Consider the following 26,580-nt stretch of genomic DNA (forward strand, 5'->3'; position numbering starts at 1 on the left):
ATACCTAAGAACTGCAATCTGGCCAGGCAGTGGAAGACCAAGAAGACAGTGAAAATGAAGACACACTATTAATTCATTTCACACTTGCAGCCATCAGCTCAGATACTGACACTGTGCCTAATTTAGAGGATAGGACAGAGATGGGATTTGCAAATGGTGAGACACTGGGCATAAGGAGACTGCAGCCAGGGCAGGGAACAAGGGTAGCGCAGGTGCCAGCTCACTGGAGGGCAAGGTCGCACACTAGTTTCTTCTGCTGAGGACTCAGATGATGATTTCAATGGGCCAGGCTACAGATGAAGGCTGGAGGATCATAGAATCATTACGGCACAGAAGGAAGCCATTCGGCCCATTGAGTCCATGCCAGCTCTCTATAGCGCAATCCAATCAGTCCCATTCCCTTCCTTTACTCCTGTAGCTCTGCAAGTTTATTTCCCTCAAGTGCCCATCCAATTTCCTTTTCAAATCATTCATCGTCTCCGCTTCCACCACCCTCGTAGGCAGCGGGTTCCAGGTCATTACCACTCACTGCCTAAAAAAGTTCTTCCTCTAATCCCCCTGCAGCTCTTGGCCAAAACCTTCAATCTGTGTCCCCTAGTCCTTGTACTGTCAGCTAATGGGAACAGCTTTTCTTTGTCTACCTTATCTAAACCTGTTATAATCTTGTACCTCTATCAAATCTCCCCTCAATCACCTTTGCTCCGAGGAGAATAACCCCAGCTTCTCCAACCTAACCTTATAGAATAGAATAGAAAGATAGAAAGTTTAAGACAGAGAAAGGCCACTCGGCCCATTGTGTCTGTGCCAGCTGAAAAACAATCCACCCATTCTAACATAAAATAAAAACAAGAAATGCTGGAACCACTCAGCAGGTCTGGCAGCATCTGTGGAAAGAGAAGCAGAGTTAACATTTCAGGTCAGTAACCCTTCTTCAGAACTAGCAAATATTAGAAATGTAAAAGGTTATAAGCAAGTAAAGCGGGGATGGGGCAAGAGATAACAAAGGAGAAGGTGTGGCAGCATCTGTGGAAAGAGAAGCAGATTCCATCTTCCAGCATTTGGTCCGTAGCCCTGCAGATTGTGGCACTTGAGGTGCATATCCAGACTCCTTTTGAATGAGTTGAGGGTTTCTGACTCAACTACCCTTTCAGGCAGTGACTTCCAGACTCCCACCATCCTCTGGGTGAAAAAAAATTTCTTTATCTCCCCTCTAATCTTTCTACCAATCACTTTAAATCTAGGCCCCTAGTCACTGACCTCTCAGCTAAGGTAAATAGGCCCTTCACCTCCACTCTATCCAGGCCCCTCAAAATTTTATACATTAACATCATATCTCACCTCAGCCTTCTCTGTTCCAAGGAGAACAACCCCAGCCTATCTAATCTTTCCTCATAGCTGCATTTTTCCAGTCCCGGCAACATCCTCGTAAATCTCCTTTGTACCCTCTCTAGTGCAATTGCATCCTTTCTGTAATGAGGTGACCAGAAGTGCACACAGTACTCAAGTTGTGGCCTAACCAATGAGCTATACAGTTCCAGCATAACCTCCCTGCTCTTATATTCTACACCTTGGCTAATAAAGGAAGGGATTCCATATGCCTTCTTAACCACCTTATCAACCTGTCCTGCTACCTTCAGGGATCTGTGGACATTCATTCCAAGGTCTCTCACTTCCTCCACACTTCTCAGTATTTTCCCATTAATCACGTATTCCTATGCCTTGTTTGACCTCCACAAATGCATCACCTCACACCTCTCCAAGTTGAATTCCGTTTGCCACTTTTCTGCCCATCTGACCAGACCATCAATATCTTCCTGCAGCTTACAACTATCCTCCTCGCTATCTACACCTTGTAGCTAAAATCCCTCATCCCTGGAACCATTCTGGTGAATCTCCTCTGCACCCTCTCAAGGACCCTCACATCTTTCCTAAAGTGTGGTGTCTAGAACTGGACTCAATACCCCAGTTGGGGCCTAACCACAGCTTTATAAAGGTTCAGCATAACTTCCCTGCTTTTGTACTCAATGCCTCTACTTATGAAGCCCAAGATCACATTTGCTTTGCTAACTACTCTCTCAATATGTCCAGCCACCTTCAAAGATCAATGCCCATGCACCCCAGTTCCCTCTATCCCTGTACACTCTTTACAATTGTGCCATTAAGTCTATATTGCCTCTCCCTATGTCTTCTGCCAGAATGCATCACCTCACACTTCTCTGTATTAAATTCTATCTGCAACTTGTCTGCCCATTCTGCTTGCCTATCCACGGCCTGTTGCAGTTGACTAGTATCATCCTCACTGTTTGCCACATCTCCAAGCCTTCCAGAAAGCCTGCGCTCAGTGTCAAGCATGGAGGAGTCTGTCACCAACTTGGCACAGGAGCCCATTCTTTTCAACATGGAGTGCATGGCTATCTCCAGCAACAAATCTGTGGAACCAACCATGATTCAGTGTCTGGTGGCGGATGTCTCAGCTTCTACTGTAGCATAAGCAGCATTCACCCAATACCTGAGTGCTGCAGTGGAAGCTCAGACTGCTGCAATCATGGCTCTGAATACCAGCGTGCAAAGGGGCTTCCAGGGCACCACAGCACTCCAGCAATGTGTTCTCCAACAGATCTGCTCCCTAAAGACCCTCTGTGGATATGGACTCCAGCTGACACCCCTTCTTGCCCCCTCCTCCAACTCCCTCTCAGAGCAGTTACCCTGCTCTGCACGGCCTCTGCTTATTCTCCCGGTCATGCTGAATGCCAAGAAGAAATTTCACTTGAGAATCCATTTCTTATTTGTGCACCAGCCTTTAAGTCACCAAAAAAATGTACTTCAGCACCAGCAAGACCGCTCCCTGGAGACTACTGAAATTTTTAACATGCATGGAAAAGGCACCCAAAATGTGCAGAATTGCAGCCACAGGCAGAAGAGGCAATCCAGCAACTAAACTGTAAGTTGCTGATGATCCCTTTCAATAGTGTTTGTTGTGGGAATGCTGGTAGCTGAGGTTGAATGAGTGTTCAGCTGTGGGAGGTTAGCAGAGGGCATTGGCTGGAGTGTGGAGCTGCAAAATGGCAGCTCTGCCATTAAACCAGTGTTAACACGCTGACTGATGCCGCGGTGTGTCTGCTCTGCATGATGCCTATGGCTGTTCGGTGCTAACCCCTTTACAAATACTCCCGCTGGCAGCGTGCATGTGTCATGGACACCATTGTGGAGTTGAAGAGGATTCGCAGCAGCCAAATAATGGACGACACAGAGGCCAATTTCAACCCCCCTCCCCATTGTGTGAGGCTTAACAACACACCACACTGTGTATTCAGCAACTGGGTCATGGCAGAGCCCAGCTGGTCATTTCAAAATGCATCAAAGCACCGTTTAGAGAAGAGAAATGATTACCGTAGGTTTCCACCAACAGCCTCAATCGCGCGGGTCAGCTTGAATGAACTGGCTCTCCTGGAGGTCTGTAAAAGGATATCATTCTTCAGTCAATGGCACAGCCTAACAACAAACAGGAGCAGAGCAGAACCCGAGTGAGACTTGTATCTGGCTGTCGTGACATCCAATGATGCTGTTGAAAAGTTAAAATTTATGGACTAGGTGTGCACCCTGCAGATCACCGTACTTATCTAAAGTGCTGGTCACATCTCATTTGACCTATTGGGCAGAATCTTCTTTCCTCTCCAGGGAAATCGTTGGGGCATGGGGCTGCCTTCATGCAGTTGGTGGCGGGGATGCGGGGACATGCTCCACCGCTGCCAGAATTGGGCCTTTAATCATTCAAATTGGTTGCCCGCGTCCATTCGGAGGTCAGACGTTCCGGCACTCAGCCTGCTGCTCGGAAACATCCCCACAGGTGTGACTGCATCGGGGAGCCATCCCAACCTGGCTCCATGGCATTTTATCAGCCCACCCCACCTCCCAGCCCATCGTCCCCAGCCATTGTGTCCAGTTCTGGGCGTCCCACTGTAGAATGGGCATACAGGTCTTGGAGTGAGTCCAGTGACAATTCTCCAGGATGATTCGTGGGATGACGGAACTGAGCTGTGATACAAAGACTTGGTAAATTTGGGTTAGTTACAAGTGGTGTATTTTAATTAGAAAAATCTCTGTTGGTTCCTTTTTTAAAATGTGTGTGCTATTTCAGTGCATCGTTCTGACCCTTGGAATGACCCCTTTAAGGACAGTGGGCTAACAATGCACCATCCTGTTTGGAGTATAAACTATTCCAGGTCAAATAGCAATAGTAAGCTTTAAAAATATATCTTCAGATATTAGTATTGATTTTACAATGGACTTTGCACATTTGGAGCAGGAGATATTACCGCATTAATGATCTATAGGTTGAATGGGATTGTGCTATAAATGTACTGGAAGCAGATAAAAAGATCATAACTGGTGAGTACAATGAACAAGAAAATGGATGTTATTGGGCAGACTGGTGGAGGTGGTTGGGAGTCACTTGGGGAAAGTTTTTGACCAATCATTAATGAAATGTTCTGAAGAGTCCTTTGCAAGTGAACTATAATCAATACTGATCTCATTGTACTGTGTGTTATTTTTATTATATCATCAAATTGATTTAGTAAAGTGTACTTTATTAGGGCGGCACAGTGGTTAGCACTGCAGCCTCACAGCTCCAGCGAGCCGGGTTCGGTTCCGGGTACTGCCTGTGTGGAGTTTGCAAGTTCTCCCTGTGACCGTGTGGGTTTCCTCCAGGTGCTCTGGTTTCTTCCCACATTGCCAATGACTTGTGGGTTGATAGGTAAACTGGCCATTGTAAAAATTGCCCTCGTGTAGATAGGTGGTAGGAGGATTGAGGGAAGGTGGGGATGTGAGAGGAAAAAATGGGATTAATGTAGGGTTAGTATAAATGGGTGGTTGATGGTCAGCCTGTTTCAGTGCTGTATCTCTCTATGACTCTACTTTGCAGATGTTTCCAGTTTATCCTAGTTCTCAATCATGTATTGGAGGTAAAGGCTTAATAATATCTTATATAAACATTTAAAAGGGTGAGGTGGATGTTGCTAAATCTCTAGTTGTACCAATCAGTTATCATGAGACACTCCACTTAGAACCAGTCAGGAAATGACAAACCTCACGCTAACTGCAGCTGGTAGGATGGCAGCTTTAGTCTGTGAGCTCTGGTAGGTAAAGGAAGTGCCACAGCTGGAGGGGGCCTCATTCACCTCTCGGACTGGGACTTATTTTAGGCATCAGTACCAATTTACTGGAGGACTGGGTAGCTCAGATGGCTAGTGTGTGGTTCAGAACATTGTTAACAATGTGGGTTCAATTCTTGTCCTGGTCTAAGGAAAAACAATAGAAAACCACCTCATATATCTTGTTCCTTTGTTGTGCTCATCTCTCCTACTGGGGTGGGGGGGGGAAAGGAAAAGCAGAGGACCTACCCTTGGGCAGACCAGCACCAATATACCAGAGCAAAACAACCACTTGGCTGTGTTAATAACATTATGTAGAATGTACATCACAGTAACAGGCCACTCAGCCCATCAGGTGTTTCTGCTCTATACAAGTGTGCTGTTAATTCATTAGCACAATTGGCTCCCACCACTTCACAGTGGGGTTACACAGCACATGGTACTATCTCCTGGCAACATGCCAGCTTTGGAAAGGCAACAACTACAGTGGGTGTGTTTTACAGTCCAAGAGGATGCAGCCTAAAATTCCTTCTGTTGTAAAGAAGATACTCACCAAGTTGGATGCCACCCTGAGGCAATGTGTGATGCCCAGGTTACCAGCATCTTCATATCTGCTCCCGGCTTTCACAAAGATGCCCACTTTGGACACGGGGCAGTAATTCTCCAGCGCAGCAATAACCAGCCCATTGCGAAGTTGACTCATCTGGGAAGGGTGAAAAAGCACTCAGCAGTATTAGACTAGGGTGGGAGTTTGACCTACCGCAGTCGCATCATTCCGAGTCAGCTCAGCTCCTCCATGACTCCACAGGAATGGTACGATCACTACAGAATGAGGCAGGACTCTGAGCATCTGATTTACAGTGACGGCCACACACTGTAACTTAGTGAAAAAGAGGAAAGGCGGAAGCTAAGGCGAAAATTAATTTGCTACGTGGTAGAAAAAAATCTGCATTCGTCCCATGATGCAATAACATTTCAGGGAGTTATGTTAGGAAGCAGTCATACGCTTGAGGAGTTTGGGCAAAGGCTTAAATGTGAGAACAAAGCTGAAAGCTGTCTGAATCTGATTGCAGCCTGCATCGGCAAACATCCCCTTTCTCCCTCCTCCTCTGGCTATTAATTGATTTCTGCTTTCTATTTCTCCTGTTTCAAGGTTTTCTCTTAGAATATGAGTTTTTTTTGTTGCTGAGTTTGATTATGTTTACAAGGTGGCCGGACAACTTTAAATAAGAGCCTTGATGTGAGAACAGGATGGACTGAAACTTGGATTTAACTCTCAGTGCTCCTAGCGTGCTGCCAACTGCAGGTGCAACAGTGGGAGCTTGCTGCGTGCAACAGGCTACTGCGTTTCCTACATTACAACAGTGACTACATTTCAAAAGTACTTCATTGGGTGTGAAGCACTTTGTGGATGTCCTGAGGTGCAACCACTGTGTAAATTCCAGTCTTTCTTCTGAGAGCACTTTTCGGCCAGTCTGGAATATTAAACAGACCTACATGTAGCACTTTCTGGCATTTTTTAATTCTTTCATGGGATGTGGGCATCACTTGGCCAGCATTTGTTGCCCATCCCTAACTACCCTTGAACTAAGTGGCTTTCTAGGGCAGTTAAGAGTCAACCACATTGCTGTGGGTCTGGAGCCACATGTCGACCAGACCAGCTCAGGACAGCAGATTTCCTTCCCTAGTGAACCAGATGGGTTTTTTACAACAATAGTTTCACGGCACTATTACTGAGACTAGCTTTTAATTCCAGATTTTTATTGATTAATTGAATTTATGAAACTTAGATTCCACCAGCTGCTGTGGTGGGATTTGAACTCATGTCCCCAGGAAAAATACTTGATGCTAGATAAGACTTGAACACACAATCCCTAATTTAGTAGCTCACTGCCTTATCCATTAGGTCACTGAGACATACATGCCAGCATCTAGATCCAGACTCTGTAGACTGCTCTCACAACCAGAGACCAATGGACTGCATATAGGAGGCACGTCCCAATGCGCATTGTAGGCGGCCCTGAGAACTTCACATTGAGCAAAGTTCCACAAACAGCAATGTGATAATGACCAGATAACCTGTTTTAGTGATATTAGTTCAGGGATAAATATTGGCTAGGACACTGGGACAACACTCCTGCTTTTCTTCAAGATAGTGCCTTGGGATCTTATAAGGCCATATGGGGCCTCGGCTTAAAGTCTCATCTGAAAGGTGGCACCTTTGACAGTGCAGCACTCCCTCAGTACTGCACTGGAGTGTCTGCCTAGATTTGTCCTCAAGTCTCTGGAGTGCAACTTGAACCCATCACCTCCTGACCCAGAGCTGGGAGTGCTACCCACTGAGGCGCAGCTGATACCTGTAACTCTTCCGTGATCCCAAAGATCCCAAATGCCCCCAGGCTGAGTCCTGTCCCCATAAAGACCCTGCCTCTTGTCAAGCTCCGCTGGCTCCTGTGCCTCATTCACTGGCGACAGCTTGGCCCTCTCTTCCAATCCCTCCGTAGTCTTACCTCACCCTATCAGATCTATCTTCTTCAGTCAGACACTTATCCAAACTCTCCACTCTCTGACTTTCAATGGCTACGCATACTCCACTCTCATCTGAGGCCAGCCTTTCAATCACTATACTCACTCTGTAATGCTCTCCCCAAAACGATGTTGCCTCATTGCTTCCTCTCCTAACTCTTGAACCCGTTATCTTTGTCCCAGCCTTCAGTCCCCTTCTCATACATATCCTCCATACTCCTGCTCAGTATTCACTTGTAGCCTGGTTTCAGAGTTTGGAAATGTTGCTTTTACACAAGCAGGCCGATACCAATACAACTAGCTGTTATGTGTTACAAAAACAAGAAATGCTGGATTCACTCAGCAGGTCTGGCAGCATCTGTGGAAAGAGATGTGTTACATTGTACCTGAACATTTTGAGGCTCAAGTTTTCTGGAAGCTGTTGGACTTTTCACACCATGTGGATGCGAGAGGGGAGTGGTGTGCGCAGAATAATAACGCCTCTGAAAACACAACAGGATTAATGAGGGAATTAATGCTGTAACAACCAGGCCGATGGCAGCAATAGAGGGCAATGCAACTCTAATTTAAAAGATTCCTGCAGTATAAGTTCCTAATGCTGTTTTCAACAACTTGCATTTATGTAGCCACTTTAACATAATAAAACATCTGGAGGGCCTTCACCGGAGTGATATCAAACTAAATTTGGCACTGACCCACGTAAGGAGATATTAGCACAGGGCATGGATAAAGAGTTTTAAAGAGTGTCTTAGAGAGCGGTAGAGAATTGGAGATTCAGGGAGAGAATTCCAGAGCAGAGAGAATTGGAGGAGTGCGGAGTTTTTGGGAGGGTGGTAGGGCTGGAGGAGGTTACAGAGATCGGGAGAGTTGTAGAGTTAGAGCCCCTCTCCCAATTTATGGCTCGCACCCCCCATCTCTGAGCCCCTTTCCCAGTAAATGAACCCCTCCCCTATCTCAGAGCCCCTCCCCCAGTCTCAGAGCCCCTCCCCCAATCTCAGCCTCTCCCCAGTCTCAGAGCCCAACCCCCAATCTCAGAGCCCCTCCCCAGTCTCAGAGCCTCGCCCCAGTCTCAGAGCCCTGCCCCCAATCTCAGAGCCCCACCCCAGTCTCAGAGCCCTGCCCCCAATCTCAGAGCCCCACCCCAATCAGAGCCCCTCCCCCAATCTCAGAGCCCCCACCCCCAGGCTCAGAACCCTCCCCAATCTCAGAGCAGCCCCCCTAAGAGCCCCACCCCCAATCTCCGAGCCTCTCCCTGTCAGAGCCCCAACCCAATCTCAGAACTCCTCCCAGTCTCAGAGCCCCTTCCCAGTCTCAGAACCCCTCCCAATCTCAGAGCCCCACCCCCCAATCTCAGAGCAGCCCCTCTAGGAGCCCTGCCCGCAATCTCTGAGCCCCGCCCCAATCTCAGAGCCCCACCTCCAATCTCAGAGCCCCTCCCCATCTCAGAGCCCCTCCCCCAACTCAGAGCCCCGCCCCAGTCCCGGAGCCCCTCCCCACCTCAGAGCCCTGCCCCAATCAAAGAGCCCCACCTCCAATCTCAGAGCCCCTCCCTGTCTCAGAGCCCCGCCCCAGTCCCGGAGCCCCTCCCCACCTCAGAGCCCTGCCCCAATCAAAGAGCCCCACCTCCAATCTCAGAGCCCCTCCCTGTCTCAGAGCCCCGCCCCAGTCCCGGAGCCCCTCCCCACCTCAGAGCCCCGCCCCAATCAAAGAGCCCCTCCTCATCTCAGAGCACCCTCAACCCCCCTCCCAGTTTCAGGGCCCGTCCTCGTTGCTAGGGGGACCTGGACCCCCCGCTGTGGTTAGTGCTGCGTTGCCACTCTGCTCCCCAGATTAATTTGGGTATAGTGTGGATATTTTCTGAAGATATTGATGTGAAGGAGTCGGCACTCACGCAGCCGCGGCCCAGGAGGCGGACGGCCCTGGACAGCAGCATCTTCGCCCGGCCCGGCCTGACCTGAGGCCTCCGGCTCCCCGAACCGCAGCAGCTTAAAGGCGACGGCGACTTTTATTTTTGTTCGGCAACAAATATTCTTAAAGGCGCTGGGCTTCAAACTATTTGCCTCACAGGAAGGGGCTACTTTGATACTCGGGCCCCCCCCCCGCTAAAAGAAGGACGTGCATTTATACAGAACCTTTCTCAACCTCAGGAGGGCTTCACAACTAATGAAATACTTTCGAAGTGCAGTTTTTATAGAAAATGTCTTGTGCACATCTTCTCCGAAAACTTTAGCTCATCTCAAACTCTGCTGCCCCTCGCACCAAGAGCATTCACCCAGTGCTCGCTGACCTCCACTGGCTTGTCCAGCAACGCCTCAATTTTAAAATCCTCATCCTTGTTTTCAAATCCCTCCTTGGCCTCGCCCTCCTCCCTATCTCTGTATCCTCCTCCAGCCCCTCAACCCTCACAGGTATCTGCACTCCTCAAATTCTGGTCTGTTGCGCATCTCCGACTTTAATTGTTCCATCATTGGCGGCTGGGTCCCCAAGCTTTGAAATTCCCTCCGTAAACATCTCCCCTTTTATTTGCTCCTTAAAACCTACCCCTTTGACCATGCTTCTGGTCACCTGTACTAATATCTCCTCACGTGGCTTGGCTGGCAGAATGTGTAGACAAGTGGAGGTTAATACAGAGAAGTGTGAGGTGATGCAAAAACAAGAAATGCCGGATTCACTCAGCAGGTCTGGCAGCATCTGTGGAAAGAGAAGCAGAGTTAACGTTTCGGGTCAGTGACCCTTCTTCGGAACTGACAAATATTAGAAAAGTCACAGATTATAAACAAGTGAGGTGGGGGTTGGGCAAGAGATAACAAAGGAGAAGGTGCAGATTGGGCCAGGCCACATAGCTGACCAAAAGGTTACGGAGCAAAGGCACACAATATGTTAATGGTGTGTTGAAAGACAAAGCATTAGTACAGATTAGGTGTGAATATACTGAATATTGAACATCAAGTGCAAACCTGAAGAAGAACAACCTGAAATATTAATATTTGTCAGTTCTGAAGAAGGGTCACTGAAAAAAACCTGGACCATCTCCGCTCAGTCCGCAAGCAGGACCCTGAGCTTCTGGTTGCTTGCCATTTCAACACTCCCCCCTGCTCTCATGCTCACATCTCTGTCCTGGAAACGTTAACTCTGCTTCTCTTTCCACAGATGCTGCCAGACCTGCTGAGTGAATCCGGCATTTCTTGTTTTTGTTTCAGATTTCCAGCATCCGCAGTATTTTGCTTGTGAGGTGATGCATTTTGGCAGAAGGAGTAAGGAGGCAATATAGACTTAATGGTACAGTTCTAAAGAGAGTACAGTGACAGAGGGACCTGGGGGTTCCTGTGCATCGATCTTCGAAGGTGGCAGGACATATCGAGCGAGTGGTTAGCAAAGCATCCGGGATCTTGGGCTTCATAAGTACATTGAGTACAAAAGCAGGGAACAAAAAAGGAAAATGCTGGAAATACTAGACAGGTCAGGCAGCATCTGTGGAGACAAAAACAGAGTTAACGGGCTGGATTTTGTGTAGGAGGCAGGGCTCCCAACACCATGCCGAAAAGGCAGGGGGAACCCCACCTCGGCCTTTTCGTGCCACTCCCCCTCCCCGAGTGATCCTCTTTAAAGACAGGGCCGGCAGCTCAGCGGTATCGGCAGCGACACTGGGACCCAGGCCCAGCACTGGAAACTTGGACCTCGGATAAATGGGGCAGGGTCAGCGGAAGGCCCAGGTCATAAAGCCCATGGGGAGGGGGATCCTGGGAGGTACACTGTTCCCAGCTGGGGCCCTCCCCGCATGGCAGAGGCACACCCAGCCGCTGGTTAGTTCCATTAATAGGCCACTTAAGGGCCTCAATTGGCCTCTGGGTGGGAAGGCTGTCGTTGGCCTATCCCGGCCCTGGCAAAATCACTTGGTGACTGGGAGGTGACGGGCCCTTCGGCCCTGCCACTTGTTACGATTCTATTGGCACCCCTGCCTCTGATCTCGCTTCATAAAATCCTGCCCAATAATTCAGATCTGTGACCTTTCATTGGAATTGGGAAAAATTAGAAATGTAATAGGTTTTGAGCAAGTGAAAGGGGTGTTGGTTGGTTGGTGGGTGGGTGGGGAGAACAAAAGGGAAGGTCAGTGACAGGGTGGAGGGCAGGAAAAGATCTCATGGTACAAAGCCAAAAGGAATGGTAATGGGACAAGTAAAGAAACAAAAGATGTGTCTGGATGAGGTGTGAATGGCAGGATAGCAGTCATCTGAATACAAGTTAAAAGGATTAAGAAAGAGACGGGCGGGGGGGGGGGGGGGGGGGGGGTGGTATTGAACCAGCAAAAAAAAAAATACAAAAAGGAAAAAAATGAGGGCAGAGGTTATGATCTAAAATTATTGAACTCAGTGTTGAGTCCAGAAGGCTGCAAAGTGCCCAGTCAAAAGATGAGGTGCTGTTCCTTGAGCTTGCATTGGTTGAGTTTCACTGGAACACCGTACAGGCCAAGAACAGAAAGCACTAAGTGTGATCAAGGTACAGAATTGAAATGACAAGCGGCAGGAAGCTCAGGGAAAGCACGGAAGTTATGCTGATCCTTTATAAAGCTCTGGTTAGGCCACAACTTGAGTATTGCGTCCAATTCTGGTCACCACATTTTAGGAAGGATGTGAAGGTCCTTGAAAGCGTGCAGAGGAGATTTACCAGAATGGTTCCAGGGATGGGGGATTTTAGCTTCAAGGTTAGGTTGGAGATGCTGAGGTTGTTCTCCTTGGAGCAAAGGAGATTGAGGTGTGTACCAGATTATAACAGGTTTGGATAAGGTAGACAAAGAAAAGCTGTTCCCATTAGCTGATGGTATAAGAACCAGAGAGCACAGATTTAGGTTTTGGGCAAGAGATACAGGGGGCATTTTTACGCAGTGGGTGATAATGACTCAGAACTTGCTGCCTATGAGGATGGTGGAAGTGGAGACAATCAATGACGTCAAAAGGAAATTGGATGGGTAGTTGAGGGAAATAAAATTGCAGTGCTACGGGGATAGAGCGGCATAATGGGATTGACTGGAATGCTCTATGGAGAGCCGACATGGACTTGATGGGTCGAATGGCATCCTCCTGTGCCGTTATGACTCTATGGCATCAAATTATGTTTGATAACGGTCCTGTGAAGTGCCTTGGGACATTAAAGACACTATATAAATGCCATAATAATAAAAGCAAAATACTGTGGATGCTGGAAATCTGAAATAAAAACAAGAAATGCTGGAACCACTCAGCAGGTCTGGCAGCATCTGTGGAAAAAGAAGCAGAGTTAACGTTTCGGGTCAGTGACAACCCAGAATCTGTTAACTCAATGTGCTACCCACTGAGCCACAACTGCCCACTTGAACACAGCTGAAGATATGGGGCTGGAATGCTCAGCTCAGGGTCACATCGGACATGTTTACCAGACTCTGGTTCAGCCTCAGACAAGGGTCAGGGAGGGAGCTGTAGTCGGTGGTTGAGGAACAAAGTTTGTGGTGGGGAGGCCAAAGACAATGGCTTTGATCTTCCCGATGTTTAATGAGGGAGAAATTGCCGCTCATTCAGAATTGGATGTCTGGCAATCAGTCTGACAACACAGTGGAGGGATCCAGTGAGGTGGTGATAAGGATGTCATCAGCATACTTGTGGAAACACATCATTTCTTCAGATGATGTCGCCGAGGAGCAGCGTGTAGGCAAGAGTAGAAGGGTGCCAATTAGGCAAATATAACAGTAAAATTTGTGCCACAGAATCCAATTCTGATGAAAGGTCACAGACCTGAAACACTAACTCTGTTTCTCCCTCCACAGATGCCGCCTGACCTGCTGAGTATTTCCAGCACTTGGTTTTTATTTCAGATTTGCGGCATCTGCCGTATTTTGCTTTTATTATAAGAGAGAATCCAATCATCTCCCCTTGATATTCTTTTTTATTCATTCATGGGATGTGGGTGTCGCTGGCTAGGCCAGCATTTATTGCCCATGGTATTACCATTGCTGAATCCCCCATCAATATCCTGGGGTCACTATTGGCCAGAAATTTAATTGGACAAGCCACATAAATACTGTGATTACAAAAGCAGGTCAAAGGTTGGGAATTCTGCAGTATCTCACCTCCTGACTCCCCAAAGACTATTCACCATCTACAAGGCACAAGTCGGGAGTGTTATAGAATCTCCCCACTTGCCTGGATGAGTTCAGATCCAACAAGTGAAGAAGCTTGACACCATCCAGGACAAAGCAGCCCACTTGATTGGCACCCTATCCAACACATTCAACATTCACTCTCTCCATCATAGGTGCACCATGGCTGCAGTGTGTACATCCCTATGCATTTCGTTGTTTGTGGAATCAGCACACAATGAGTTAAAACAGCTTTCAGTTCTGCTCAACAGAGATGCTTTGTGTTGCAGGAAAGAAGGTCACTCATCCATCTCTTAAGGGTCTGGGACATATTGGTTGGTTACTGTTTATAGTAATAAAGTGATTGTAGAGCCTAAGTGGACCATATAACCATGGTTATATAACTAAATCAACAGGAGAGATTGAAATGAATGTAAATGTATCTTCTTGACTCCATTTTGTATATATTTAGTCTGCTTTGTATGTCCTTTAAGGTATTATGGTTTAGTTTTAGTATGTATGGAATGTAAAGATCAAAAGGTAGAATTGGTTTTGAGTAAACCACTGTTTGCTGAAGTTGTGAGGCATTGTACCCGAGTTCTTACAGTGAATTGTGAACTCAGTAATAAAGAGTCATATTATCATTGGAATTGTGTTGTATGATTTGACTGTATACTCATTTTGGATTGTGTAACATGAGTACGTTAGAGACAAAGATCTGATTCTGCGGTTGTTACAACTGATGTCTGTGTTTAAAGTAACGAAACAAAATAGAACATGAAAGCAGTCCAACAAGTAACATTCACGCCACACAAGTGCCAGGCAATGACCATCTTCAAGAGAGAATCTAACCATCTCCCCTTGACATTCAATGGCATTACCATCGCTGAATCCCCCACTATCAACATCCTAGGGGCTACCATTGACCAGAAACTGAACTGCAGTAGCCATATAAATACCATGGCTACAAGAGCAGGTCAGAGGCTAGGAATCCTGCGGCGAGTATCTCACCTCCTGACTCCCCAAAGCCTATCCACCATCTACAAGGCACAAGTCAGGAGTGTGATGGAATACTCTCCACTTGCCTGGATGGGTGCAGCTCCAACACTCAAGAAGCTCGACACCATCCAGGACAAAGCAGCCCGCTTGATTGGCACCCCATCTACAAACATTCACTCCCTCCACCACCGACGCACAATGGCAGCAGCGTGTACCATCTACAAGATGCACTGCAGCAATGCACCAAGGCTCCTTAGACAGCATCTTCCAAACCCGCAACCTCTACCAACTAGAAGGACAAGGGCAGCAAATGCATGGGAACACGATCACCTGCAAGTTCCCCTCCAAGTCACACAAAATCCTGGAACTCCCTTCCGAACAGCACTGTGTTTGGACCTACCCCACATGAACTGCAGTGGTTCAAGAAGGCAGCCCACCACCACCTTCTCAAGGGCAAATAGGGATGGGCAATAAATGCTGCCCTGGCCAGCGACACCCACATCCCATGTATGAATTAAAAAAAAAGTACCATTTACAAGGTGCACTGCAACAACTCACCAAGGCTCCTCAGACAGCACCTTCCTAGAAGGACGAGGGCAGCAGACGCATGGCCTTGCCAGTGACACACACATCCCATGAATGAATTTAAAAAACAGCAATTATTTTGTGCACAGATAGATCAATGGGTTAAGTAACTAGTCATTCTGTGTTTCTGGTGTTGGATGAGAGAGGAATGTTGATCAGGACTCTGGGAGAATGCCTTTGAATAGCACCATGGATCTTAATGCCCACCTAAACAGGGGAGCTGAACCTTGGGTTTGATATTTTGCAGGAAAGCACCCTTGATAATGCAGCATTCCCTCAGTACTGCCCTAGAGTATCTGCTCAAATCAATGGGTCTTCAGTCCCAAAAGTGAGTGCGCTAACAAATAAGCAATACTGGCATGGACCTGGGAGAGGGTCATTCACTCTCTTGGTCACAGGCATGCCAGATAAGGAGTTTAAAAATCATAGTGGGCTAAGATTAACCATTATAGTGGTGGTACTAAAAGCAGCTGGTTAGCTTAAGCAGGATAAACTTTAAATTTCCCAATAACCTGTGTGACAGAAAAACTTTCAAAAATGGGCAAAAGATTTTTTTTTTTAAATTTCATTTACTTTTAACTTATGAAAATATACCCCCAACATTGAATTATTTTAGTTTCCTCACATTATGTCAGGGCACAGACCCTGACCTATACACAACTACTTCTTCAAAGGAACAGTTGATTTAGAAAAAGAAAATTGAAGATTTCGCTCTAGGAGCTATGCCTGTGCCCAAATTTTTTTTATTCTTTCATGGGACGTGGGCGTCACTGGCTGGGGGAGTATTTGTTTCCCATCCCTAATTGCAATTGAACTGAATGGTTTGCTAGGCCATTTCAGAGGGCAGTTAGGAATTAATCACATTACAGTGGGTCTAGAGTCACATGTCGGCCAGACCAAGTAAGGATGGCAGATTTCCTTCCCTAAAGGACATTAGTGAATCAGATGGGTTATTACGACAATCAATGGTAGTTTCATGGCACCATTAATGAGACTAACTTTCAATTCCAGATTTTTATTTATTCATTGAATTTAAATTCCACCACCTGCCATGGTGAGATTTGAACCTGTGTCCGCAGTGCATTAGCCTTGGCCTCTGGATTACTAGTCCAGTGACATTACCATTATGCCACCATCTACCTTGGCTGCAAGTCTTGTCCTGTGCATGGAAGGCGAGCCCTCTTCATTTTAAAATTGGAAAATGCAAGCGCCACTATTGTGAAACTACAAAGGTGCAGCATGGAGCTCCGAAGGAGCTACAAGGAGTTCAGAAGGGGTTGCTATTAAGTTCTGAGTGAGCTGTGGTGCTCTGGAACTCCGAGGAAGCTGCAGGAGAGCTCCGAGGGAGGTATAGAGAAAATATAGAGCTTTAAAAAAAAAAAGAGATGCAACAACACAGGAGTACTTAAAAAAAAAACGCTAAACTCCCACACTCTGTATTTTTCACAAGTAACAAAACCAGTCTCCCAAAATAAAGGCTAGGTGGTTGATTAGTGTGCTAAGGAAGAGGGACATGAGATGGTTTGTGTTGCAATTTCCCAGTCAGTTCTTAACCGCAGAGGAACCCTGGCTGCTCTCACCCAGAATAGGCTTGAGGGGCTGAATGGTCTATTCCTGTTCCTGGTGAAAGGTGGGGAGTGATATAAAGAGTGAGGCAGGACAGGAGTGGTACAAACAGGGAGGCTGGGAGGGGGAATGAAACATTAACTGTTTCTCTCTCCACAGACACTGCCTGACCTGCTGAGTATTTCCAACATTTTCTATTATTATCTTGTCCCTATGGTGGTACTGTTGAAAATTGGGCAGATGGTCCATAGGTTCATCTGTGCCACCAGCAGAAAAGTCATGCTACTGCAGCCAATTAAAGTGAGGTCATGAAACCTCATTGTTAGCTTGTACTTTTGTTAAACACAGTTTAGGGTATTCTTCATGGCAGTGTGCTGTTGCATCCAACCCTCCCACCTGCCTCTGACTCCCTCGATGCGCATCAAACATATTCCTTGCTCACCAGAACTATAAGTGCACTTTAACCAGGTTTTTCTAAGAAAGTAAGCAGCCGTGGTTCATTATATTGACCGTGAAATGCCTCAGCCAGTACCCGCTGGTCTTTAATAGGTAACATGCTGCCGTAACCAAATTTCAAAGGCGCTCCCCACCGCCAACCATTGTAAAAAGAGGGGGCAAAGATGTTCAGACATAACAATGACTCTGCAAGTAGAGTTTTGTTAGCTGTAAGTTGATTACGGATGAATTGAACAATAAGTATAAAATAAACTTTTGAAAAATTCAGGAGGTACAAAAATATCCTGTGCAGATTTTTCTTTGAATGAGCTTCTTGTCCGCGACAAGCAGTATATCCTGGTGACCTTAGAAGGGAAGTCTGTGCTTTTCTCATTACATAGTGAAGCTTGGGATGGCTGTAGCCACAGAGAGGGTTTCACCTGGTCAGAGCTAGTCTCAGTTCTGTTGTGTTTAGATCAGTGCTGATTTGGACACTGGATGCTGCTAGGGTTGTAGGTTTAACGGCTCTGTGACCGTGATGCTTCAATTATGTGTAGAGAAGGCAGAGGGTGTGTTATCCCAGCCGTGTTGTTAAACCTCCCAGGACAAACTGAGCGCTGGTACAGGTGCCAGACATCCCGTAACTCGTTTTGGTCAGTTCTCAGTGAAGTGGCTGGTGATGGCATCAATCAGCTCTTGCTTCTTGCTTCCCTTCAGCCCGTACTGTTTACAGACTTCCTTGAGGATCGGTACTGTCAGCTTGCCCAGCGTCCCACTCTTCAGGTGCTGCCTGACCTCATCTGCCCCGAGCGTTGCCTCCACTTTCGGCTTCTTCTCTGCTCCTCCGGCTGCGTTGCCTGAACACAGAAAACAGCGGTTCACACTTTTATTCTGCAGACAGTCTTCGTGAAAATTCTCAGTGCCAAAGCTCTACAATGGAATATTCAGCTAACAAGAGTACCATCGTGTGACATATATTTAAGACAATTACGAATTGCTAATTGCTTTAAAAAAACACTAAAACAATCACTCGAGATGTGGATGTTGCTGGCATGTATTGCCCAGCCTTATTTATTTTATTTTGTTCAGAGATACAGCACTGAAACAGGCCCTTCGGCCCACCGAGTCTGTGCCGACCAACAACCACCCATTTATACTAACCCTACAGTAATCCCATATTCCCTACCACCTACCTTCACTAGGGGCAATTTACAATGGCCAATTTACCTATCACATGCAAGTCTTTGGCTGTGGGAGGAAACCGGAGCACCCGGCGAAAACCCACGCGGTCACAGGGAGAACTTGCAAACTCCGCACAGGCAGTACCCAGAATTGAACCCGGGTCCCTGGAGCTGTGAGGCTGCGGTGCTGACCACTGCGCCACCCAAATGCAGGTCTTTTTTCTTTCATCGATGAGATCAGAAAAATGGCAACTAAAAAGGTCGCCTTGTTAATTGATGGGTGATCTTCCAGAGGATACTTAAACTGAATTCCACAACAACTTTCATAATTAAAACAACATCCAGGACAAGGGAACGTTGGGCAAATTTTGGCTTTGATAATGTAAAATGAGTGATAATGATGTTCACTGATTTCAATGCCCCGAAAAGCAGTTTTGGTACAACTGAAAGGCTTGCCAGCTCACTTCAGAGAGCACTCAACAGTCAACTACATTGGTGTGGGACTGGAGTCACGTAAAGGGAAGACCGGGTAAGGATGCAGGCTTCCTTCCATAATGTACATTAGTGAACCAGTTGGATTTTTATGACAATCCGACAGGTTTGTGGTCACTTTTACTGGTAGCTTATTATTTATCAGTTTTCATAAATTGAATTAGAATTTTTAAACCTCATGCTGGAATTCGAACTCCTGTCCTCTAGATTATGAATCCAGTATCACAGCCACAACACTACATTCCAATCACTGCCCCAGCTGAGATAAGAACATAAGAAGTATTGGAAACTGAGAAAGGCCATAAGGACAAGTAAACTGGTCTGCTAGTTTTAATTCCTTGTTGGTGTCAGCCTTGGCTTAGTGGTAGCACTCTTGCCTCAGAGTGTAGGTTCAAGTCTCACTCCTCAGATTTCAGCACAAAATCTAGGCTGACGCTCCAGTGCCGTACTGAGGGAGCTCTGCAATGTCAGAGGTGCCGTCTTTCAGATGGAACAGATACCCCGGTTACCCTCTCAAGAGGATGTGAAAGATCCCACCACAGTATTTTGAGGAGGAGCAAGGGAGTTCTCCCTGGTGTCCCGGCCAATACTTATCCCTCAACCAACATCACCAAAAAACAGCTTATCTGCTCATGATCACATGATAATTGTGTGGGCTTGCTGTGTGTAAAGCAGCGGCTGTATTTCTTACATTACAACAGTGACATTTTCAAAAGAACTTCCCTGGCTGTGTGGCTCAGTTCTATCCTGAGGTGTGCAATATAACGACAGAATGTTTAATTTGCTCCTATTTCCTGAGCACTCACCGAGCTTCCTCTTCTGCTGGCTCTTTGCCTCTGGGTTATAGTCGGGAGGATAGACCAGTTCGTTGAACTCCTCCGCCAGCTGTCCGATTCTCTTGTCCATGACATCAGTCTTTGACACTGCGTGGGGAAAAGATGGTTCACGTTCCAGTTATACACAGTGCGTGCACTTGTCGCAAGAAAATATTTCACAACTGTAGTGTTCCGATGTAGAATAGTCTTCTTATCCCACATGGTCCCGACAGTTTACAGTGTGTGTGTTATTTCCCTTGTTTCACAGCTGACCCATGCTGGGATTCGGTTCCTTGGGCATTTGTCAGCTCTCTGATACCTCATACGTCTGTCAGCAGGCTACCCTGACTATATCTTGAGGCCAATCCTAACTTTGCTGGATTCCACTCTTACTTATCCAACTAAAGCCATGCAATGGCTTCTTTTGCTGCCCTCACAGCTCCAAAGGATCTCACCTTCCTCCTCATCTACATGCTGCTCCTTGGTGACATTCACAGATATGGGGTTTGTTTCCTCCTGCACATTGACGACTCCCAGCTCCTCTACCCAGCTCCACCACCCAGCATTGAGTATTCACTGCTGCAAATTCAAGTCACTTTTCCTCTGGGCTCCAACATCTCATGGTCACACTACCATAACCAGCAATTCCATCCCCAGTTGAATCAGATTATTTGCAATCTCCATGACCTATTCGATCTCGAGTTGAGCTTCCAACCACATAACCTCTCCATCACATAGACTTTCACCTCCATAACTACACCTTCCCCTGCCTCAGCACATCTGCTGCTGAAACACTCACCCATACCGTTGTCACTTCCAGATTATTCTACTGCAATGCTTGCCTGGCCAGCCTCCCATCTTCCATAAACTTCAGATCATGTAAAAATCTGCTGCCCAGATCCTATCCCTCACCAAGTCCCGTTCACCCATCACTCTTGTCCTTGCTAACCTATGTTGCGTTCCAGACCTCAACGGCTCCAACTTAAAATTCTCACCCTTGTGTTTACATCTTCCTCTTCATGGCCATGTCCCTCCTAATTTCTGTAACTTCCTCCAGCCCGATAACCTTTCCACCCCAGAACTCTCTGTTCCTCTGACTGGCATCTTGTGCAGCTCCGCTCCCTTTGCCCCATTATTGGCAGCAATACCTTCAGTTAACAATGCTCCATACTTTGGAATTCCCTAATCCACTCCACCTCCCTTTAAAATGCAGTTCTCCTGCTGAAATCTGCTGCTTTGGCTCGGTGTTCGTTCTTGCTCCATTCCTCCTCGGTGAAGAACCTTGGGATTTTTAGCCCTACATTAAAGCTGCTGTATAAATGCAAATTGTTGTTGTTGTTACCCTCGCCTCTGCACATTCAGCAGCAAATAGAAACGGGTAATAAAAGCAAAATACTGCAGATGCTGGAAATCTGAAATAAAAACAAAGTGCTGCAAATACTCAGCAGGTCAGGCAGCATCTGTGGGGAGAGCAACAGAGTTAACGTTTCAGGTCAGTGACCTTGCATTAGAACTGGCAAAGGTTAGAAATGTAATAGGATTTTAGCAAATAAAACGGGGATGGGGGGAAAAAAAAAAAGAGAACAAAAGCGACTAGAAGCAGGTATCCTGGTCCGTCACCTCCAGTTTCAGAAATCTGGAACTCTGTCCCCTAAAAAACTGTTGAGGCTGGTGGTCAGTTGAAAATTTCAAAACTGAGATTCATAGGTTTTTGATCAACAAGGGTATTAAGGGTTACAGCACCAAGTTAAGTAGATGGAGTTAAGATACAGATCAGAACAATTTACTTGAATGGTGGCACAGGCTCAAGGGGCTGAATGGCCTCGTCCTGTACCTATCAACTTGAGAATCTCCCAGTATTTAGCGCTCATCCTCTGGGTGTTTCCATTCCTCTTACAAATACTGGACATGAGGATTTGATCCTGAGTAACATTCCAGTGCAGTAGGTCAGAGGTTCTGTTCACTGGAAGACATGTTAAAATGAGGCCCTTTCTGCCTGTTCTGGTGAATGTTAAAGATCCCATGGTAACATTTAAAGAAGAGCATGGAGTTCTCCATAATTTGTCCTGGCAAATATTCCTCCCTCAACCAACACTACCAACATCTTACATTGATAAAGCACCTTTAATGCAGTAAAATGTTCGAAGGCGCTTCATGAAAGCATAAAATTTGACACCGAACCACATAAGGAGATAACAAGACAGGTGACCAAAAGCTTGTGAAAGGAGATAGGTTTTTAGGGGGTAACTTACAAAGGAGGGTAGAGAAATCGACAGGTTTGAGGAGGGAATTCCAGAGTTACGAGCCAAGGCAGCTGAAGGCATGACCACAGTGGCGGAGTGGTTAAAATCGGCGATGCCCAACAGATCAGAATTGGAGGACCGCAGATAACTCAGAGCGTTGTAGGGCTGGAGGAGTTTACAGAGATAGGGAGGGACAAGGCCATGGAGGGATTTGGAAGTATGAGAATTTTAAAGTCGAGGTGTTGCTTGACAGAGAGCCAATATAGGCCAGCAAGCACAAGGGTGATGGGTGAACAGGACTTGACGTGAGTTAGCATACGGGCAGCAGAGTTTTGGGCGATTTTGAGTTAATGGAGGGTGAAAGATGGGAGGACGGCCAGGCGTGTGTTGGAACAGTCAAGACTAGAAGTAAGAAAAGCACCTTAACCAGTCTTTCATCTCATTGCTACTTTTGGAACCTTGTAGTGGGCAAAATGATTGCTGTCCTCGAACCACATAATGGCAATCAATGCACTTCAAAATAGTTAGTTGTACCTACAGGATGAGGGATACTCTGGAGGGATGAGATAAGGTGCTATAATAATTTAAAGCTTTTTTCAACAAATATGGCAGCTGTGAACGTGCTGGTAAATGCTGCTATCACCAGGAGCCTGTCTCTGCAGGGCACTGACATGGGCTCCTGCTGGCTAAGGGAAAAGTGCTTTTTTTGCTACATTAGTGCCATCCTGGTTCAGCTGGTTGCATTTTTGCCTCTGAATCAGAGGCTGTGGATTCGAGCTCCCCTCCCCCAAGGCTGACACTTCAGTGCAGTACTGAAGGAGTGCTGCACTGTCATTTGGTGATAAATGGAGGACCTGTCTACAAGTTCAGCTGAATGTCAAAGATCCCACGTCTGCTGTTATATAGCCATTTTGTGCACTGTTTGTTCTCAAACAGCAACGACATTAATGGCAGTTCACACCTGCTTTCAGTGCTATCCCAGTATTCCAGTGCCTCACCCCTCAGAAAATCCTTCACATGAACCCAGCCAGTGTGCCAGCAGGCTATCTGACCATAGGGGGAATCACAGGTGAACCCAACTCTCACCCAATATTCACACATGTAGATTTCCTAGCAGGGAGACCCATTGGGAGCAGAAATTGTGGCTGATTTCGAACCCCCAAGCCATCACTGACCCAGGGGCCCTTAATCCAACTGTAGCACCTGCACTGCGGTCCTGTTGAGATCAGCTAACCTTCTATAGATTTCAGATGGAACCTGGGCTTTTCTGGTCTATAAGATCAGTATCACATACCCCTTTTGCTGCTAGGCAGTCAATAGGAGCTACACAACAGGGTACTCACGTGTCAAGTCCTCCATTTCTTCTGGTTCCTTTAAATCAAGTGCCAACGCCTCCAGATTACGGAAGTGCTGCTGAATTACTGGATTCTCAAAGCTCTCGGGCCTGTTGCCAGAGGAATAGAAACCATCACCGTTTTATTTTAACCTGTTTGCCTGAATAATTTTCAGTCTTACATATTCTGTGGGTAATATTCTCCAATGTTTGTCACCCAGTATCAGCATCGAGCACTCTCAGGTTGGGCTATGCTGGGTCACATGCAGAGTGAACCTCCCTCTGCACTGTTCCAGCATCATTAGAAAAACCCAGTATTATCACCAGACTTATTTATCACACTAAGTCAAGGGTGAGGGAGGGGCGTTATTATTGTATGATGCACTTCGTGTGTGACATTCTTATTCCAAACACCCTAAACTGCTCCCAAGTTGGTGACAGAACTGTAAGAAAGTAACATTTTGTACTAAAGAGAGATCCTACAGGCGCAATGGGATCTGTTTTTGGTTAGGATTGAAGGATTAATGTTGGTCAGTCGACCAAGAGAGCTCCTTGCTTTTCTTTGAGCATAGTGGCATGGTGTTAACTATGGATCAATGGTAGAACTGAGTCAGAAGGTGATGGGTTCAAGAGCCCCCTTCCAGAGCCTTGAGCACAAAATCTAGGCTGACACTCCAGTGCAGTAATGAGGGAGTGCTGCACTGTCAGAGGTGATGCCTTCTGCCCTCTCAGATACATGCAAAGGATCCCATGGGACCATTTTGAAGAGAAGCGGGGAAGTTCTGTCCAGGGTCCTTGCAGAGAACCAGCACAAACACAAATGCTCGAATGGTCTCCTTCTGTGTTGTAACCATTCTATGGTTCTATATTTATCATGCAACCAACAGCTAAAAACAGATTATTAGTCATTTATCTTATTGCTATTTGTGGGATCTTGTTGTGCGTAAACTGACTTCCAGGTTTCCTGCATTACAACAGTGACTGCAATTAACGTACTTCCCGTCCTGAGGTTGTGAAAGGTGCTACATGAAATAAAAATCTTTCCTACTTGGGATCTTTAACTCCCTACATTATGTGCTTAAGACCTAGAATCAGATTTGAACCCACATCCTTCTGAGTCGGAAGGAGGAGTGTTAACAGTTGAACTGAGCTGACACTGCCTGTAGTACACCCTTTCACAGTAATTGCACTTAACCTAACTGCCCCCAGGCATGTAATATTCTGGGAGAAGCCAAAGAAAATCTTAGGACCAATGAAGGAAAAAATACTCTGGAAAATTTCTTTCTGACCCCATCAGGCGATCATAACCAGTCCAAGAGATCTATGTTATCTATAAAAGCACTTAGCGTTTACATGATGTGATCTCTGCCCAAGTCAAGAGTTCTTGCTTTTAATCAAAAATTCATCAAGGTTCCTGACCCAAATCACCCACATAGAATTCTCACTGCAGTCAAAGAGGAAACCTTCACCCAGACTGCACGAGTTGGATCCCTGTCCCAAAGGTGAAGTGACAATGGAACCCAGTGTAACTCGCCACAAAAATGCTGCTAGCTGGTCAGAAGCTGCAAAAGCGAATACTGTGGCCAGTGGGGCACATGCACCTGCCTTGCGATGACATGAACGTTTCTCTTACTGATTATAAAATGGAAAGAGGAAAGTCACAAAGGCCATGGATGGTGCGGGAGTGAGTGGCCCAGTGAGTGAAGACACTCACCTTTCACCTCTGGGAGCTGGCTCCAAGTTCAGTTTAAATCGATGAATGAAAATCTCCTCTGCCTGCTGGCTATAAAGATTCTTGCCCATTTCCCCCACTTCCATCGCTCCACCACTGGCAGCCTTGCCTTCAGCTGCGTAGGTCCTAAGCTTTGGAATTCCTTCCTTAAACCTTTCCTTCCTTCTTTAAGATGCTCCTTAAAACCTACCACTTCAGTCAAGCTTCTGGTCCTAACATCGCCTTACGTGGCTCTGTGTCAAATTTCATCTGATTACGTTCCTTAGGATGTTTTGCAACATGAAAGGTGCTATATAAATGCAAGTTGTTGTTCTGTGTGAGCTTTACTGTTTCAATCCCTCCAGATCCTGGTAGAAGTGGCCCAGAATACAAAACCATCCTCAATGTGGCAATGGCCAAATCTACAGTTGCGCTCACCTTTTAGAAAATATTTTCTAAACCTCCGACTGACCTGTATTTGAACCTGAGTTTCTGCACCACTGCCTTCATCTTCTCAATCTGATCCTGGTTGGCCACCACCTTCTCAGTAACATTGATCTTCCTGATATCGTCGGCATACGGTATGAATTTCAGGTGGAATCCTGATGGGAAGACCAATGGAAGGTTTTATTTGTACCAAGAATTGGGGAGCATTTCACAAGTACACACTGCCTGAGCTATGAGTTGTGCTTGATGAGATGTCTCGAGCATGAGGATGAATGTTCACATTTCCACAGGAATCAGGGTCAAAGCTACCACCATCAACAGCAATGTTCTCTACAATTACCACCCGCAAACCACCGGCATGAATGGGAGGCATTTACAGGCCCTCGGGGGGTGTTGGGAGCCTCTGGGTACTTTAACGTCTTTCAAAGGAGACATAAAACTGAGGTCCCATCTGCCCTCTCAGGCAGATGTTAAAGATCCCACGGCTGTATTTCAAGGTTGGGCAGGCGAGTTCTCACTGGTGTCCTGGCCAACATTTATCCCTCAACCAACATCACTCAACAAAGATTATCTGGTCATTATCACATTGCTGTTTGTGGGAGCTTGCTATGTGGAAAGTGGCTGCTACGTTCCCTACATTCCGAAAATGTCTGCACATCAATAATAAGCACTTCATTGGTAGAGCGTTTTGGGATGACACAGAGGTCATGAAAGATGCTTTATAAATGTCAGTTTTTCTTTTTCTTCAGTAGCCTTAAGTCAGTGAGTGTCTGCAGACGCTGCGAAGGAGAACCTCAAAGCGGAGGCCTAATCCCGCCTTCAATTGCAATGCACACACTGCAGTGGAGCACCCAAGTAATGGAAGATAAACACAAGCGAAGATCCACAGCAAAAATCAACTGGACTGCTAACTTAATCATAATCCAACAACATAATCCTAACAGATTCAATCGAGGCCTTCAAAACAGAATTATATGAAGAGAAA

The 26,580-nt window shown here is 46.4% G+C and overlaps 2 protein-coding genes across 6 annotated transcripts in view; both read right to left on the minus strand.

The window, feature by feature from the left end:
• Nucleotides 1-9,739, minus strand: part of LOC137353626 (cytochrome b-c1 complex subunit 2, mitochondrial-like) — a 34,895-nt gene extending 25,156 nt beyond the window's left edge. For all 3 annotated transcript variants that reach the window (XM_068019976.1, XM_068019975.1, XM_068019977.1), the window contains exons 1-4: nt 9,571-9,739; nt 8,066-8,161; nt 5,707-5,856; nt 3,391-3,455 (exon numbers count right to left, since the gene is read on the minus strand). In XM_068019976.1, the coding sequence (XP_067876077.1) occupies nt 3,391-3,455; nt 5,707-5,856; nt 8,066-8,161; nt 9,571-9,612 (353 nt within the window). In that variant the 5' untranslated portion in view covers nt 9,613-9,739. The remainder of the gene's footprint in view (nt 1-3,390; nt 3,456-5,706; nt 5,857-8,065; nt 8,162-9,570) is intronic.
• Nucleotides 9,740-16,371: 6,632 nt separating this feature from the next.
• The window catches only part of xrcc6 (X-ray repair complementing defective repair in Chinese hamster cells 6), a 29,304-nt gene continuing 19,095 nt past the window's right edge, over nt 16,372-26,580 (minus strand). For all 3 annotated transcript variants that reach the window (XM_068019464.1, XM_068019463.1, XM_068019465.1), the window contains exons 10-13: nt 25,621-25,750; nt 23,448-23,548; nt 19,853-19,969; nt 16,372-18,230 (exon numbers count right to left, since the gene is read on the minus strand). In XM_068019464.1, coding sequence (XP_067875565.1) covers nt 18,028-18,230; nt 19,853-19,969; nt 23,448-23,548; nt 25,621-25,750 — 551 coding nt within the window. In that variant the 3' untranslated portion in view covers nt 16,372-18,027. The remainder of the gene's footprint in view (nt 18,231-19,852; nt 19,970-23,447; nt 23,549-25,620; nt 25,751-26,580) is intronic.

This window comes from Heterodontus francisci, chromosome 41, assembly GCF_036365525.1.
Source record: "Heterodontus francisci isolate sHetFra1 chromosome 41, sHetFra1.hap1, whole genome shotgun sequence".
Lineage (NCBI taxonomy): Eukaryota > Metazoa > Chordata > Chondrichthyes > Heterodontiformes > Heterodontidae > Heterodontus > Heterodontus francisci.